Source organism: Grammomys surdaster, unplaced genomic scaffold (genome assembly GCF_004785775.1).
Source record: "Grammomys surdaster isolate TR1022 unplaced genomic scaffold, NIH_TR_1.0 215, whole genome shotgun sequence".
NCBI classification, from domain to species: domain Eukaryota; kingdom Metazoa; phylum Chordata; class Mammalia; order Rodentia; family Muridae; genus Grammomys; species Grammomys surdaster.
The window spans coordinates 5,349,436-5,367,458 of NW_021604660.1; the positions used below are offsets into that span (position 1 = coordinate 5,349,436).

At 36.4% G+C, this 18,023-nt stretch overlaps 1 protein-coding gene across 1 annotated transcript in view; it reads right to left on the reverse strand.

Annotated features, from left to right (window-relative positions):
• Nucleotides 1–12,195: 12,195 nt before the first annotated feature.
• The window catches only part of Rfx6 (regulatory factor X6), a 46,560-nt gene continuing 40,732 nt past the window's right edge, over nucleotides 12,196–18,023 (reverse strand). Inside the window, exons 17-19 of the mRNA XM_028772619.1 lie at nucleotides 16,872–17,384; nucleotides 15,701–15,913; nucleotides 12,196–12,371 (exon numbers count right to left, since the gene is read on the reverse strand). Of these exons, the coding sequence (XP_028628452.1) occupies nucleotides 12,196–12,371; nucleotides 15,701–15,913; nucleotides 16,872–17,384 (902 nt within the window). The remainder of the gene's footprint in view (nucleotides 12,372–15,700; nucleotides 15,914–16,871; nucleotides 17,385–18,023) is intronic.

The following is an 18,023-nucleotide window of genomic DNA, read 5'->3' on the forward strand; positions in this document are numbered from 1 at the left end:
GGCTTCTCAATGAGGAATCTAAAACCCAGAAGGGCCTGGATAGATGCTCTGCTGAATCTAAGAGACCACAGATGCCAGCCCAGAAAAACTTTCAGTCACCATAAATGAAGAAAATAAGACATTCCATAATAAAGTCAAATTTAAACAATATCTATCTATAAACCCAACACTACAGAAGGTGCTAGAAAAAAATCCTACCTAAGGATTTTTCTTAGAATTTACTTACATGTGTTTTCACCCATGAAACCACTGTAAATAAACAATTTCACACCAGCATAAACAAAAAAGGGAACACACACACCACCACCAAGATGATAAAAATCAACAATCATTATTCATCAATATCCCTCAATACCAATGGATTCAATTCCCCAATAAAGAAAACACAGACTAACAGAATGGAAGAAAAAACAGGATCCATACTTCTGCTGCTCCCAAGAAACATATTACAATATCAAGGATAGACTTTACCTAAGGGTAAATGGTAGATAAAGATATTCCAAGCACATAAACTGAAAAATCAAGCTAGTATAGTCATTTTAATATCTAATAAAATAGACTTCAAACCAAAATTAAAAGTTATGGGGAAAACATATTCATCAAAAATTTCAATCCTTAGCATTTATGCTCCAAACACAAGAACACCCAAGTATGTAAGAGAAACAATACTACAACTTAGATCACATATTGTCCCTCACACACTGATAGTAGGAGACTTTAATACCCCATTCTAACCAATGGACAGGTCATCCAGACAAAAAATAAACAAAGAAATGCTAGATCTAGCAGACATTATAAACCAAATCAACCTAATATATTTACAGAACATTTCACTCAAATAAAAAAAATATACCTCAGCACCTCACTGAACTTTCTCCAAAACTGACCACATATTTGAACACAAAGTAAGTCTCAACAAATATAAGAAAATTGAAATAATCCCCTGTATCCTATCAGAGCATCATGGATTAACACTTGATTTCAACAACAAAAGAAAAAAAACTAGCAGACTCATAGAAACTGAACAACTCTCTACTGAATGAAAACTGTGCGAAGACAGAAATAAAGAAAAAAGTTAAAGACGTTCTAGAATTTAGCATATCAAAAGTTATGGGACACAATGAAATCAGTGCTAAGACAGAAGTTCATAACATTAAGTATCTATATTTTAAAAAAGAAGAGATCTCTTCTTAGTGACTTAACAGCATGCCTGAAAGTTGTAGGAAAAAAAGAAAAAAGTAAGCATGCCCAAAGGGACTATATAACAAAATATGATTAAATTAGGGCCTGAAATTAATAAAACAGAAATAAAGAGAGCAACATAAAGAATTAATGAAATAAAAAGTTGGTTCTTTGACAAAATAGAAAAGACAAACAAACTCTTATCCAAGCTAAGCAAAAGATAAAGAGAATATCTAAATTAACAAAATTAGAAATTGGGGGGAGGGAGAGTGAGCATAACGACAGGTGCTGAGAAAATCCAGAGAATCATAAGGACATACTTTAAAAACTTGTATTTCATTAACTTGGTAAATTTAAAAGAAATGAAATTTTCTTGATTAAATCAAAATCAAAACTTAAATCAAAATCAGATAAGCAGTTTATATAGACCTATAATCCCTAGTGAAACAGAAGTAGTCATTAAAAGTCTCCCAACCAAGAAAAGTGTGGGGCCAGATTCTTTTAGTGCAGAGTTATACCAGATTTTCAAGGGAGAGCTAAAACTAATACTCCTCAAATTATTCCACAAAATAGAAACCGAAGTAACATTGCTCAATTCATTTTATAAGGCCACAGTGACCCTGATAATCAAAGCACATAAACAATCAACAAGGAAAGAGAATTATAGAACAATTTTCCTTATAATCATAGATGCAAAACTCTCAATAACATATTTGGAAACTGAATCTAAGAACAGGTCAAAAAAATCATCCACCATGATCAAGTAAACTTTAACCCAGAGATGCAGGGTTGGTTCAACATACAAAAAACAGTCAATATTTTTCACTATATAAACAAACTGAAAGAAAAAATACAATCCAATACCTTTTCATAATAAAAGTTCTGGATATATTAAGGATGCAAGAGAAATGCTGAAACATAATAAAGGCATTTTATAGTAAGCCTATAGACAACATCAAATTAAATGGAGAGAAACTCAACCCGGTAAAATTAGAAACAAAAGAAGGCTGTCCACTCTCCTCATATCTATTCAACATAATGTTTGAAGTTTTATCTAGAGCAATGAGACAACTAAAGGAGATTAAGGAGATACAAATTGGAAAGGAAGGAGCTAAAGTATAAAGTATATTTGCAGATGATATGATAGTATACATAAGGGAGCCTAAAAGTTCCGTCAGGGAACTCCTATAACTAATAAATACTTTCAGTGAAGTAGCTAAATAAAAGATTAACTCAAAAAAATTCAATAGCCCTCCTAAATATAAACAACTAATGGATTGAGAAAAAAATCAGGGAAACAGCATGCTTCACAAAAGTCACAAATAGTATAAAATATCTTGAGGGTAACTCTAACCAAGCAAGGGAAAACTGTGTGATAAGACTTCAAGTCTTTGAGGAAAGAAATTGAAAAAGATATCAGAAGATGGAAAGTTCTCCCATACTCAGGGATAATTAGGATCAACATAATAAAAATTAGGGCATCCTACCAAAAGCAATCTACATATTCAACACAATGCCCATCAAAATTTCAACACAGTATTGTTTGTTTGTTTGTTTGTTTTTTGCAGACCTTGAAAGGACAACTTTCAACTTCATGTGAATAAACAAACAAAAAAACCCTAAGACAGTTAAAACAATTGTGAACAATAAAAAACTTCTGAAGGGATTACCATCCCTGATTTTAAGCTGTACTACAGAGCTATATTATCAAAACTCATATGGTATTGGCATAAAAAAGACACATCGATTAATGGAATCAAATCAAAGACCCAGAATTAAGTCTGCACACCTATGGATACCTGATTTTTGATAAAGAAGCCTGAAATACACACTGGGGTAGGGGGAAAGACAGCATTTTCAACAATTGGTATTGGTCACAGTGGATATCCTCATGCAGAAGAATGCAAATATATCCATATTAATTAACCAACACAAAATGCAACTTCAAATGGATCAAAGGCCTCAACACAAAGCCACATGCACCTAAGCTGATAGAGGAGAAAGTGGGGAATAGCCTTTAACACATTGGAGCAAGAGATAACTTTCTTAACAGAACACCAATAGCACAGGCACTAAGATCAACAATTAATAAATAGGACCCCATCAAACTGAAAAGCTTCTGTAAGACAATGGACACCATCAATCAGGCAAAGCAGCAGTCTACAGAATAGGAAAAGATTTTACCAACTCCATATCTGATAGAAGACTAATATCCAAAATGTATAAATAATGCAAGAAATTAAATATCAAAAGAAAATAAAAACAAAACAAACCAACAAAAACAAATAATCCAACTTAAAGTGGAGTACAGATCTAAACAGTGAATTCTCAGTAGAGTAATATCAAGTGTCTGAGAAACACTTAAAGAAATACTCATTAACCATTAGGGAAATACAAATCAAAACTATTTTGAGACTCTATCTTATATCTGTCAGGATGGATAACATCAATAGTGTTACTGATGTTAACAAGTGACACTTCATGCTGGTGAGGATGTGCTCCAGCAGGGGGAGAACTCTTACATTGCTGGTGGGAGTACAAACAACAGATAAAATCTATTAGTGTACAAGTCACTATAGAAGTCAGTATGGCAGTTCCTCAGAAAATTGAGAATTGATTTACGTTAAGACTCAGCTATAGCATTATTTGGTATGTACCCAAAAGACTGCATCCTACCACAAAGACACTTGCTCAATCAACCATGTTTACTGGGGCTTTATTCACAATATCCAGAAATTAAAAATAATCTAGATTATTATACCCCCAACAGAAGGGATGAACAAAATGTACATTACACAATGAATGAAGTATTACTCAGCTTTTAAAAAATTATGATGTTCTCTGGCAAATAGAAGGAACTAGAGAAAAATCATCCCAAGTCCAGAGAGACAAATATGACATGTATTTACTGATAAGTGGATACTAGCCATTAAATAAATGATAGCCATGCTGTAATCCACAGACCCAGAGACATTAGCTGAAGAGGAAGAGATGGGGGAGGTGCATGGATTTCCCTTAGAATGAAAAATAGCATAGATTTTCTGGATGGGGTAGGAGCTGGTGGAGCTGCAGGCATGAGGGATAATGTTTGTCGGGGAAGTGTGGTTGAGTGAGTACAGGGTGAGACAGGTAAAAATGAGGGGGCATTTGGGGAGTGTTGTGGAAATATAGTGCAGTGGAAACTTCCTAGAATCTATGAATGTGACGCTAGTCAGTGGACATCCCTTGTAGCCAGGCAAGACTTCCAGTGATGGGACTGGGTTGCATTCAGTTGAGTTAATGGCCAAGACGGTCCCACTAAATTCTCCAAACAACCCTAACCTAAAGACAAGGGTTGTTCCCCTCAAACTGACCACGTGGCCCCATTTCCCAGGACAATATCCATACAACTCACTGATCACAGACAAGTGGAGCTGTTGCATACATGGAGCCTTCACTCCTATGTTCTGGTCGCTTTTGTGTGGGAAGGTACTCTGTAAGGTACTGAAAGAGAAATGTGGACACCAATCTAGCCACAAAACTTTAGACTTAAAATATGTCCTGCATGCAAAATATTCTAGGGCAATGGTGGCACAGAACTTGTGGGAGTAGCCAACCAATGTCTGATTTGACTTAAGGCCTATTCCAAGAGAAGGAACTCATTCACAACACTGCTAGGGTAACCAACAACCAAAGACTACATAGCTCAGAGACCTAGGGTAAAATCAAACACTACTACTCCTATTAAGTCATCGTCAGAGAGGCTCCCACTATCAACAGATGGTAACAGATGCAGAATTGTATAGCCAGACATTATACAGAAAGGAAGAATCTAAACAGGAAGTGTCCATCAATCCCTCCCCTCAGAGCTCAGAATCTTACCCAAGAGGTTGTGGAAAGATTGCAAGAGTCAGAAGGGACAGAGGACACTAGGAGAATATGGCTCTCTGAATCAAGTAAGCAAGGAACACATGAGATCATGAAGAGTGAAGCAGAAGCGCAGGTCCTTCATGGGTCTACACCAGTTCCTCTACATACATATATCTATTAGCTTAGTATTTCTATGAAGCTCTTCACTTTGAGAACAAGTGTGTTTCTGACTCTTGTGCCTGCTCTTGGGACTATTTTCCTCTTGTTTGTTTGCTGTGTCTAACTTCAATATAATCATTTTTGCTATGTCTTACAATAGTTTGTTTTGTCATGTTTCATTTTTGTCTCTTGGAAATCTATTCTTTTCTAATAAGAGACAGAAAAGGAGTAGACGAGAATAAGGGGATAAGGGAGGGGAGTAGGGAGGGGAGAGAAGGTGGGAAGGAACTGGAAGGAGTGAAGGAAGGAGAATAATCAGGATATATTTATGAGAAAAGAATCTATTCTCAATCATACGGGGAAGGCTTCATAAGATTCAGCTGTAGGTAAGTCTGTGGGGGTCATTTTTGTAATTAGCAATTGATTAGGAAGGGTCCAACCCACTGTAAGTTGGGGCCATCCCTGGGCTAGGGGCCCAACACTGGCTAAGGAAGCTAAGAGGGGACAAGCCAGTAAGCAACTCCCCTCCATGGCTTCTGTATCAGCTCCTATTTTATTTGAATTTCTGCCTTGATTTTTTTGATGATGATCAAATCTCTTTTGATGATGTGTAATGAGTAAGCCAAATAAACCCTTTCATTTCCCCATTTCCCTACTAAAATGGAATAGTTTGCACTGACTGATTCTATGAGGTTAGAATAACAGCAATAACAACCAGCATTAATGGAGCCTAGCATCTCATGAAACATGGTGCTAAATATCGCAGTGATCTCATTTTTCTGTTGAGGAAAATGAACACCTAAAGAGTTTTTACCTAACTTGTCACATACTAATGAAATCCCTAACTCAGAACAGTGTTTTAAATTGTTGTGTATAAATGACAGGTGCATATAAAAATACCATAATGAAATATTTTATTTTATATGCTAAACTAAAAATTAACAGAAATAAAGTAGTATATGTGTTGGCCTACTCTGAAAACATATTATTGCATCAACTTTGGCTTTATCTCTCAGAAATTCACTTCTGTGCCATTGAAGAGATGAATCTGGGACTTTGGAAAGCTGTTTTTCTTTGGGTTTGGCCATGACTTATTGATGCAATTTGCTGCCTACTGCAGCCTTGCTGGCTCTCAACTGAAATAAGTCCAGGACAAGCTTCATGAGAATCACACAGGGTCACACCGACTAACTTGGAGAGGAGCCGGTTAGGAATTACCACTCAGTTCCTAATCGCTTTGCCCTTGTATTTCACAGAGAACGGCCACATGTTAGAAACACAGCTGTACCAGAAACTCTTTCTTCTTCTGGGGGAAGAAGGCTTTCTCTGATGGTCTTCAATCTCCAGGCAAGTGACTACTCACCTTCCCATGAAAATGTAGCAAATACCACTTTCATGAACAGTCTCTAGACTATTAACAGTTTCCTCAAACAACAGAAAGTCAAAATGGATAGTATGAATTATAGAGGTGTCTGAACAATGAATAATAAATGAAAAACAGCATTATGTGTCAAATAGCACAAATACATCACCCTATACACAAATACAAAAGCAAGAGGATTTGCCACTTTCTAACCTGAAACAGTTCTATTTTCCATAGAGGTCATGTGCAGAGCATTAATAAGCTAAAGTACACAAATCAAATTGATAAATGTTGATTACCAAACTCCCCACAAAGCTCATATTTGCTTCAGTGTGTTTAAAGATGCTTGAAGGCTGTAAATCTCTGGCCCTCACGGTGACTATTGATTGGTAAGAACAGCACCCTTGTTTTCGACTAATAAAAAGGAATAGTTTCTCTTTACTTTAGAGCAGATATCATATTGAGTAGTTAATTTTTCACTTTTGGAAATGTATTCACTGACTCCTTGGAGGTTCCACAACTATTTTAAGAAAAGATGTGAAGTCACAGTATTACATGAGAGATCTTGGTTTGGGCCTATTCATCTTTGATTGCCTTCAGCTTTAGGATTAAAATCATACCAACAACATAAGAAGACATCCTTTGAATGAATTAATATTTATTTTCCTTCTCTGCTATTTAGGTTTGTTTTTCCAGAGAAGTACTCTAAGATTGAATTTGTGGATTTGAGAGTATAGGGGATAGAGAGGGAGCTCATGTGGTTAGCACATGCCAGGAAGCATGAGGACCAGAGGTTGACTTCCAGAACCCACATAAAAGATGGTGATGAGAATCTGTAATCCTAGTGTTGAGAGGCAGAGATGAGCTTGCTGGCAGCTGGTCTAGCCAATAAGTGAACCTAAGTTTTAAAGAGAGAGTCAAAGAATGACATTGGAAAGCAAAAAAAGACATACAGCTTCAAATTCTACTCTCACATGTACACTCAACATGTACATGAGCATCTTTACACATACACACACACACAGACAGATACACATGATACATCTCAGAAACATGCACACATACAAAGAATACATAATTTTACTAAAAGTTGCTTACATTGGCCAAAATTATTATTTTTGAGATTTACTTAGGCAAGACTGTGAATGCCAGATACTCCATCACTCAGGATGCCAAGAGGACCATGATATAAACACCAACATAAACAACTTAGTGAAAGCCTATCTCAAAATATTAGCATATCTAGGAGTATAGCTGAAGGGTAGAAATACTTCTGGAAAAGCTTTTATCAAGACAAACAAGGTAAAAATCTCTTTAAACATTAAATACCTTAAAATTAGTGACCACATTCTTCCTAGTCCACTTATAACGTGTTTTTCAGCCGTTTGTGCCTAAAATGAAAGGGGAAATGAAAATATTTTCCTTTAATTTGGTCAATGTGCTTTTGGAACAGACAGATCATCGGTTTATTTTTTTTTTTTTTTGCCATTTATAAGTCTAGAGATTTAATTTAAAGTTCAATAATTGAATAAAATAAAACAATGACCTTTCACATATATTCATCATTTCTTATCTTACCCAAATAACAAAATGTCCTATGTGCCATAGTCAACACTGTTTACTTCTCTATAAGGTCTTTGCTGTAATGTCTGTAACTTACCCTGTATTATGTATCTGCTGCCACAATAATAGTGCAGTTTTGTTAACAAGAGCTCAGAGCTATTGTGGTGATTATGTGGAAACTAATATCTCTCTGTTAAATTAAAAAAAACTGAAGTACTGTAAGATACCTTTTCATGGGGCTTAAGCATATCACTCTCATATGCTTCCTGCTTAAAACAACAACAACTTGGGAACTTCAGATTTGAGTTTCACAATTCATTTATATCAAATGTTTTCTCTTTCTCTTTTACTTTCCACTTCTTTCTTTTGCTTAGTTTGTGCTTTTTAGAGGAATAGAGAAGGAGAATGCACTACCTATCTTGACTTTCAAGAACTATATATTGCGAGAAGCTGGAAGAACATTTAGAGATGTAGCTCAGAAGCAGAGCTCTTGCTTCTCTTATATGCACGGCCTCAAGTTCAATCCCCATTACTTAGTTGAAGGCAGCTAGGATGAGTAAGTCAATGATATATGCTTGATCAGATATATGTACTTAGATGGACTGAAGTTGATGTAGTGTGTTGTAAAGAGAACTTTTCATTTGGCATCCCTTTAACACCTTCAGTGTTCATCTTTTTCTGTGTGTTACAGTTAAGAATCAAACTAAGAAAAAATATAGGAGCATTTATGTTTATCCTATCAATCTAGATTGTATGAGACAGATTCCATTTGAAATGATGCATCTGCCTAAATTTCACTGCTAACCAACTTTATTTGTAAAGGACTTATACACTGTAGTGGACTGAATGTATCACCAAGGCAACTGTATGACCAGACAGCTGACCAGACACTGCATCCAACAAGGGCTTCAGGTTGGGCAATGCCATGGGTCCAAGAGATCCAGCTATTACATCATACTGGTCAGAATGACGTCAATGCTCTTTCATAGCTCTGTTGCATGTCTGGAGACCTGTCTTGTCAGCATCTCATGGGAGGTACTCACTGGAGCCCCTCTCACAACTTAGCTTTTCCCCAGACCTTCCATCTCCACCTGCTTGTTTCTTGGCACTGTGTTGTTAGAATGTCCTTTTCTAAGGAGATTATTGACCTGGTTAGGGTCTTGTCTAATATAGAAATCTTCTAGTAAGCAAGATTTGAGGGGCAGTTATCTCATAGCCCACCAGTCTACTTTTTTATTCATCCATAGAAGTGTTCCCCTTTTTGAAGTGAGACTGTTCTTTCATGTGTAAATCTATCCCACACATTGCCATATATACACAGCCTTACTCCTAGCACTAGTTATTAGTGTACATGCCACTTTTAACATAACATGGCAACCATATTTTCATAGCTCTCATTGGGTACATAGCTCTCATTGGGTGAGGCTTTAAACATCTCCAGGGTTCTCCTCTCTTAAAGCAGGAAAAGAATTGAGTTTTTGGCATCATAATTGTCATTGGAATTTGTCTTTAAAGTACAAAAGTACTCATTAGAAAATGCTGGGTGCAAATAACTTGAGAAATCTCTGTTTTCCCTAGTAGAAAACTACCTGGAGAAAGGAAAATAAACCACATCCATTATGATCTGTGATTTAGTGTTAAAGACTGGATTTTAGCAGTTTCGATGCTTGTTCTTGATCTTTAATTTATCTTAAGGTGTTCACTGAATCAATTGGAACGTTTTACCTGTCTTTAACAGTAGCCACAAACATGTACAATTTGAAAAGAAAAATCCTAAAAATCAAGATATATGCAAGTCATTAAAAAACAAAACCTTGGATTTATAGTCTTAATTTCATGTAAGCAATATCTTGAATGACTACTTCTTTGTGATGAATACTACACAAGTTGCACAAAGTCCACTTGAAGATCACACAAGATCCTTAAGTTTTATTTAAAATTAATAAAAATATGTTGCAAAATATCTTGAGCATCTAGATTTAGATCTATGAAAGAGCTCTCATCATCTTAAATGATGAGTAGCCAAGGGTAGTATGCCATCTTATGATCTCCTTCCAGGCAAGATTCAAAGCATCTCTTCTTTGAATCATGCAGGGCTTACACTGCCTATCTAGAGGCATTTGAAAATAGGACATGTGAAGTCAGTTCTATTAGAACTTAGTATTTGAGGACCAGTGACTTTAAATTAAATTTTATACAGTAAGAATAGTTATATAAAGCAGAACCATCTTGTATAAATACCAATAGTCAGGATTGGGAAATACTGTCACTCATGTAACAACATAAACTCCAAGTCCATTCTCTGGAACAAAGGGAAAGTTAGTCACATGTTTCTTCTTGAAGTCAACATCAGTCAAGAGCACATGAAGACAGAGATGCTTTTCACTATTTTTTAGGTTTATGTACACTTCTTGGTTAGCTACTTGATACCTGGCAAATAAGCCTAAAGAACAACCATACACTACATTGTCTGAAAGTATGTTCATGCATCTCCTATATCTCCTTCTATACTCACCTGCTGGGCAATTACATGAAATAGTCTTCCAAACAATCCTCAGGTTAAAGACTCCCTTAGCCAGCCTGCCTCTCTCCATATCGAGCTGCTACATGCTCCTGGAATATCATTTATTCAAAGCAAGTTCTTTATCCTCAAATCTTTAAGCTTTAATTTATTATCACCCACTCTTTTTTCTCCATACAAGGATGCTTCATGGTATGGCAGATACCACCTTCATTTTTGTATTTCCCATGTTATATAACATAGCATCTGACAATGCTAAATATGCCTTGAAATGTTGGTTCCTAACTCTCAAGAATTGTGTTCAAATGCTCCTTAATGATGTTATTGCATTCCAAGCCTATAGTTTCATCCTTTTTGTAGTCCTAACAAATTATTAGTCAAAGGAATAGAACACTTCATTTCATATTTCTCATGATTTGCTAATACTGCAAACTTTCTTGGCTTGTTTGTTATATCATAGTGTATGCTACTAAGAGATTCTTGTATAGTTAATGGAAGTCTTTTAGAATAGACCACAACATATGGAAAAGAAAAATAAACAGGTGTAAATAGATGGTGCTGTCAGTTGCGTTAACTTAGATGTAATTCAATCTGAACCAGCCTTTGCATCCAGATTATACCTTATCCATTATTATCCATTATTCCTTTCCAATTTATATGAAAAGTACTCAATAAACAACTGCTTTTTAAAAAACAAACAAGAAAAATTAAACAGTCTAAACCTAATTTATTAACATTTACAGTCAGGAGTCTGATATACAAATACTCTTGAATTATAGAGTCTTAAGCAGCAAGCTTTATTTATTCTTTCATTTCATATCCATAGTACTTTAGCCTGAAGTCTCCACATTCTTCAGAAACAGTATCAATCCCAAAAGCAATCACAGCTTTGAAAATGTTTCTGTACATTCTTTTTTATTTCCTCTTATCATTTTAAATAAAGAAGAAAAGTGTTTATTATTTCTGTTTAGACACATAGAATTGGAACACTGCTATGTAACAGAAATCATCATGCTAACATGTTACATGTAATCATGTAACAGAAATCATCACACAGGAATAGAAGGACAAGTCACTTGGATATAGGCTACATACTATAAAGTCTTGACCTTGTAAACATTTCTACAGGAGGTAGAACTTAGACATTTGACTTTGGTCAAATAGGTGATAGTAAACAATGATTATAAATTAAAGATATTGTGAAGGTATTGAATATACTTTTCTTCTTTCAGAAACCAAAGATGAGGGAAAATAGAGATTTTTCAATAAGTTAGAAAATGTAATATTACATCTTTGTAGTGTCTGCATATTTAAATTTCCATTGGCTTCATTTGATAGTATTTTAAATTATGATCAATAATGACTGTACATTTTAGCCTATTTGTGTGCAATATAAGTATCTCCATTTACTAATGGAGTTGTCCAGCATAGCAGTGACCTGAAAATAACATTCAGCCACTGCACCTTCAACCTTTTCTTCTCTCGTGGCAGCTGGGGGTGGATTATGACATCAATGCAGCAGAGTGTTTGAGTTTCACCTGCATTCTACATTGTTCATTTAAGTGCCTCCAGCTGCTGTCCCCATAAACACAGTGTTGATGGGTGGTAAAGATGACACCATTTCTCTGTTGCTTGCTCCATTGGTATCCAGATTATCTTGTACTGGATACTGATTGGAGATTCCATACATACACTGGGATGAAGATGAGGGAATCTGGGCTTGCAAGTTGGAAGCTACAAGGGAAAACACAAACAATTAAAGCAAATAAAAACAAATTGATGTATTCTGAATTCCACAAATGCCACTCACTTTGAACCTTTTATTTTTTTTGCATCTAGCATATATAAGCTGTTTTAAATGCAAGTGTACATGATTCACCAGAACAAAAATATTTTCTTTGATTTTCCCACTTGTTGTTATCCTGTGTATTATTTCTACTTATTTTCACAGAGAAAACACTTACTATTGTATTACATTCTGTCACTAAAATATGTCTTCACTACCTCTATCTCCTGTCTGCACCTCCAATCACCATCCCTCCCTAGACCCATATAGCAGCCTCAGTCTCTCACCCTTTGGAGAAGAGCTAGAAAGAGCATGCTGATATATAAAGCACTTTCTACTCTTCTATCACATGACCATGACTTAGACTCTAGGAATAAAATCTAGTCTTCTTGCTGTGATTCACAAAATTCTACACAAACCACAAACTGACTTGAAATTTATTCTGCTCTACTCTCTCATATGTTTAGCTTCTCAAGACTCATTGATTTTTCTTTCTGCTCACTGAAATTTGCCATTTCCTCCCTGAATTCAGAGGCTCTGTAATGACTGTTTCTTCTGTCTAGATTTTCTTCATCTGATTTTCAATGTTTCTCGATTTCCCAGCTCTCAATTCAAATGTCTCTGCCTCAGGATTCCATACCTGGTATCTGCCTGCTCCCACTTTGCCAGTCACCACTTTACATACTTCAAAAAACTTTAAATTATCTTTTAATAAACTGTTTTAGGTGAGTGTTTCAAGTAATGGGCTTTATCATAGCATATACATATATGCTATACTCACTACATATAGTCTTTATACTTGTTGTGATTTGTTCCCATCCCCCACTGACCTTCCCATTACTCTGATCTCTCTCCAACTGGTTCCTCCTTCCCCAATTAATTCCATCACATGCAATCCATTACTATGTATTTTCCATGTCTAGATCCCCTTCAAATACTGGAGGTCAGGCCTCTATCCCCGCCTTCCCAAGTTTAGAATTGCCACAGCCCTTCTATACTTAGAGAAGGGAGGAGATGTCAGGGGCAGCCCTGCTTACCCACTGAAGGCCTAAAATCAGCCATAGGCCTAAAATCAGCAATAGGCCTGTCATATATGTATACTAACCCCAAGTCTTGGGTCTCAGTGGAAAAACATTGAAACAGATGGCTATAAGCTAATGTAAACAGGCAGCTTTTGTGGAAATTTACCAGCCTGAGTAATCATAGACCTTGTAAATAGGTAGCCTTGGCAGATAATACCAACTTAGATAAGGACAAGCGAGTCATAGGCAGAGTCATAGTCCTTCACCCAGCCGATACCTGGATCTGATGATATTTGTATTCCCCCTGATCACCCACACTCCAGTGTCATTCCCTTCCCCACATCCTGCCTTTCTGTGTTTATAACCCCTGTGTGAATGAATTACGATTTGAGAAAAAATAAGTTATTAAAAAAAAAAGCTCTTCCTCCTTTCTCATGATCCTTCATGACCTACATGCATACACACATATAAATGCATCTCTCTCGCCCCCCCCACTCACACACACACACACACATACATACATGTATATATGCAAGTTTCACATATGAGAGAAAGCATGTAGTCGTTATCTTTCTTATGAAATTATCTTTGTAATGTATTCATTTGTATATTCATTGCCTTGCTCTCCCCCTTCTAAAACATAAATTTTCTCCAAGAAGAAACTGTGTCCTGATTACCTCAGTATCCTCATACCCAGGATCTGACATATAGTTGCTCTAAAAACCTTCCTTAAAATGTCCAAGAAGTCTACTTCTTGAATGGTTGATCCATTCTCTTGTCATGGCAATGTGCTCTCTGTCTCTAAGGATCAGGCTTGCTACTAATGAGGACAGAATGCCCAGTTTGCAATCTGCTCATTAGCCATCTCTGACAGCTAAAGCTTAGAATCCACCATACTTCCAAGCCATGTTCCATCAAAGCTTCCATTATCTCTACAAGTAAACAGAACTAATAGTAACAATAGCAACACGCTACATTTTAGTCTGATGGTGAGGACACTTCCTGAAGTGGAATTTTCTGCTTCATTAGAGTAACCTAGAAGCAATGACTATTAGCAGATAGCAGGAGATGAGCTACTAGACTGCTCAGGATGCACTTGTGATGGCCACAGGAAGGGAAGAAGTACTTCCTATTGAATTATTGGAAAAGTACACTGAGTGATGAGAGATGGAATTTATTTCATCTTCTCAGTGCTTCTATTGCATGTCATGCGCCCTTCACTTACACTAATGCAAAAATGAATTCCATTGAAGATTTCAGGTGTCTCATATAAACATCCACACTTTTTTTTGATACGTTATAGATGCATACTTTCTCAGTGATACTTCATTATTAGTTTTCCAAACTAAATGTATACATTGCTTTGGGTTCAATACGTATGAGAAATAACTTATTAATTAAAGTAGACTAAATGTATGTATATATTTAAGGTTGTTATCTTGGTGCTAGATCTCAAACCTTGGGTTTTATACATGACAGGAAAGTAAGTGTTCTGCTGCTGGAGCCATACCTGAAGCCCCTAAATTTATTTGGACTAGTCCATCAATCATTGACTTGTTAAGTTTCTTCTGTGCACCCAACTCGGTGGTGCATTTAGGGTCTTTATAGATGAGGCTAAAATTGGAAGGAACAGCTAGAAGACTTCCTGGCAGGCAACTGACTTGCTCATGTTGACTTGAATTATATGTTATATATAACAATAAAGGATAGCAACAGTTTCTACAAGGATATTCAATCTCAGTTTACAAAAGATTGAGAAAATACTAGCTGCCACCAGGATTTTTGTTCATTATTGTAAACACCCAGAGTGATATGGGGTGCTAATGGTGATTATGGGGTCCAAAGATCATTCTTGCCACTTCCTAATGAGTCTAATGATGATCATAAGAAAGTGAGGAAAATGTATTATTTTTCTTTTCAGAAAGTTCACTATCATTTCAAGTGCCTTTGACAAGCTGTGCTACAATTTTTATACATACTAAATATGTTATTATTTCTGGAAGAAATAACAGATCGTAAAGTAGGTGTGTACTAATCATTTCAAAGAATGAGAAATGGAAATTTATTCTTTACTCAAACACAAAAACATAACATAACATAACATAACATAACATAAAATAATGATAAAATTACCTTAGGACCATGCATGCCAAGTTCACTGAACATCCACCCTCCGTGATCCTGGCCAGGTTGTTTTGCATAGCTAAAGTTCATCACTTCTTAAAACACTTTCAATGAGTATGAAAACAATTTACCTACTACAGGAGTCCGACATGCAACAGGAGAGGATGTGTCTGCATAAAATGAGTTACTCTGCTTCCGGCTGCTATCATCTAAAATGTTAAGTGGATCATGGATATCACTGTAGGGAGGCAGGGAGCGAACACTGCTGATGACTGAAACATGTTGGTTCACCATCGATCCGAGTCTATGTGCCTCTGAGTAGTTTACATTGTTTCCATAGTATCCTAGAATGGAACAGGTTGTGAATATTCTATTTGCTTGCTACTGAATCACTCCAGGAAACTCAAAAGAAACAACATAGCTGGGTGTAGTCCTAAACATATCTAATAGTAAGATTTTTATTAGCTTGAGACTTGAACTTATGCTTTAGTATGTAATACATAGTATGGTTTACTATGATAGTTTTTAGTTAAAAGGTAATTAGCATATTATTCATTTTGAAACTGACTATATGTCTTTCATAATCCATATCTAAATTTATAAAGCATACCTATGAAGAAAGATACAAGCACTGCTGGTCCTGTAAATCATAATATTTCTCAAACAAAATTTCTACCTACAGAATCATGTTCCTGAAGATATGCAGGACTACACTTAGGAGAAAGTCTTTTAATAAATCAAACAGTCTTTCAATCTCCTTAACTTCAGGTCTTTTGTTTTCTTATTTTTAAATAAATAGATAATATTGATTTTAGATCCAATCTTTAAAATATACTGTTAATTCTCTGGAATACATAATCTTCATTGAAAATATTTTCAAAGGACAGAATAGTCTTTTTTGACTGTATCTAGCATAAGCTTTGGGTTTTTTTTTTTCTGGTTTTTCGAGACAGGGTTTCTCTGTATAGCCCTGGTTGTCCTGGAACTCACTCTGTAGACCAGGCTGGCCTCGAACTCAGAAATCCACTTGCCTCTGCCTCCCAAGTGCTGGGACTAAAGGCATGCACCACCACTGCCCGGCTAAGGTTTGACTTTTTAAAAATCATGTATAAAAAACTTTAATAAAGCCCCAAGAATTAAGAAGTATGTTTGAGTGTGGCAGATACACTCTACAAGTAGCTAAGATTCTATGATTTTTATATTTTTTACTGAATTTATGATGCTCAGCAGAGGTGAAACTCAGTGTCAGATCTTGCTTTGCTCCCTCCTCAAAGGCCAAAAACATCTTTAAAAGTTACATACCATTAGGAGAATTAGAAGGCAGTGTTGATCCTTGGCAGCTGCCAGCTCCTGCATTACTAAGAAAACTGAAGCTTCCTGTGTTCAAAAACTGCATGCTGTGTGACTCTTGTGTGTGGGGAGATGATGTATAACTGGAAGGTGGCCTGGAATTATATGGAGACCCAGCACAACTGCCACCAAAGAAGTCTCTAGAAAGATGCTGTTCAGTCCAGGCCATGCACCTCCCATGCTCTGCACGGTGAGCATAGAGGCTTGATGCAGGGTGAGACTGTCCCCTAAACACAGTCTGATAGTTAGAGTTGGTCCCATAAAAGTCGTGGTTGGCTGGAGGGAGTGTAGGATAAATTGGTTCTGCATATGTTGAGCAGTGTGTTGAAGCTGAGAGGACTGTGCCCACACTCGGGGGTCTGCCTGCCATTGGCCCTTGGTTAATAACACTTCCTCTGCTTGCTATGGCTGGAGAAATAGGTGGTGTCATCAGATGGCCAGTACTTTGTGAAAGCTCTATTTGACCTGGAAAAAAGAGTGAGACCATTGTATTTGTGGCATAATAAGTAGACGGGATCATGTCTTTAAAAGTATTCAAATTATTTATTAACGTACCCTTTGTTCCAACTAAGTAGTGCTTCCCTCATGTAAATAACTGGAGAAGATGTATGCATGCGAATTCACAATCATAGAATAGGGGGTGGGGGATATTTGGGAGGATGGGGAGGAGCTGGGAGGAGCTGAGAGGAGTTAGGGGGTGTAAAGAAAGGAAAGAACATGATCAAGATATATTGTATGAAAATACTTCAATTAAAAAAGAACTCACAGGTAGGAAGTTCCCTTCCTACCTGTAGTGTGATACCCACACTGTACCATAATAAAACCCAAAATGAATGAATAATGATTTGACCTTCAGTAATAGAAAAATGCACTAACATCACAATGCCCACTGTTTCACAATCAGCTGAACACAGCACACTAATACCACTGGTGAGTGAGAATTCACTAACATCTTCTACTCCCTGAGTCTGTGGCTTTCAATTAATATAGTTAAGCCACAGCATCATAAGCCCCCTCTTGTTTTAACATTCTGTATGCTCAAAAAATTAAGCTATAAAATGGAACTTTTGTAACAGTCCATGAGCCGAAACTTTATTTAAAATA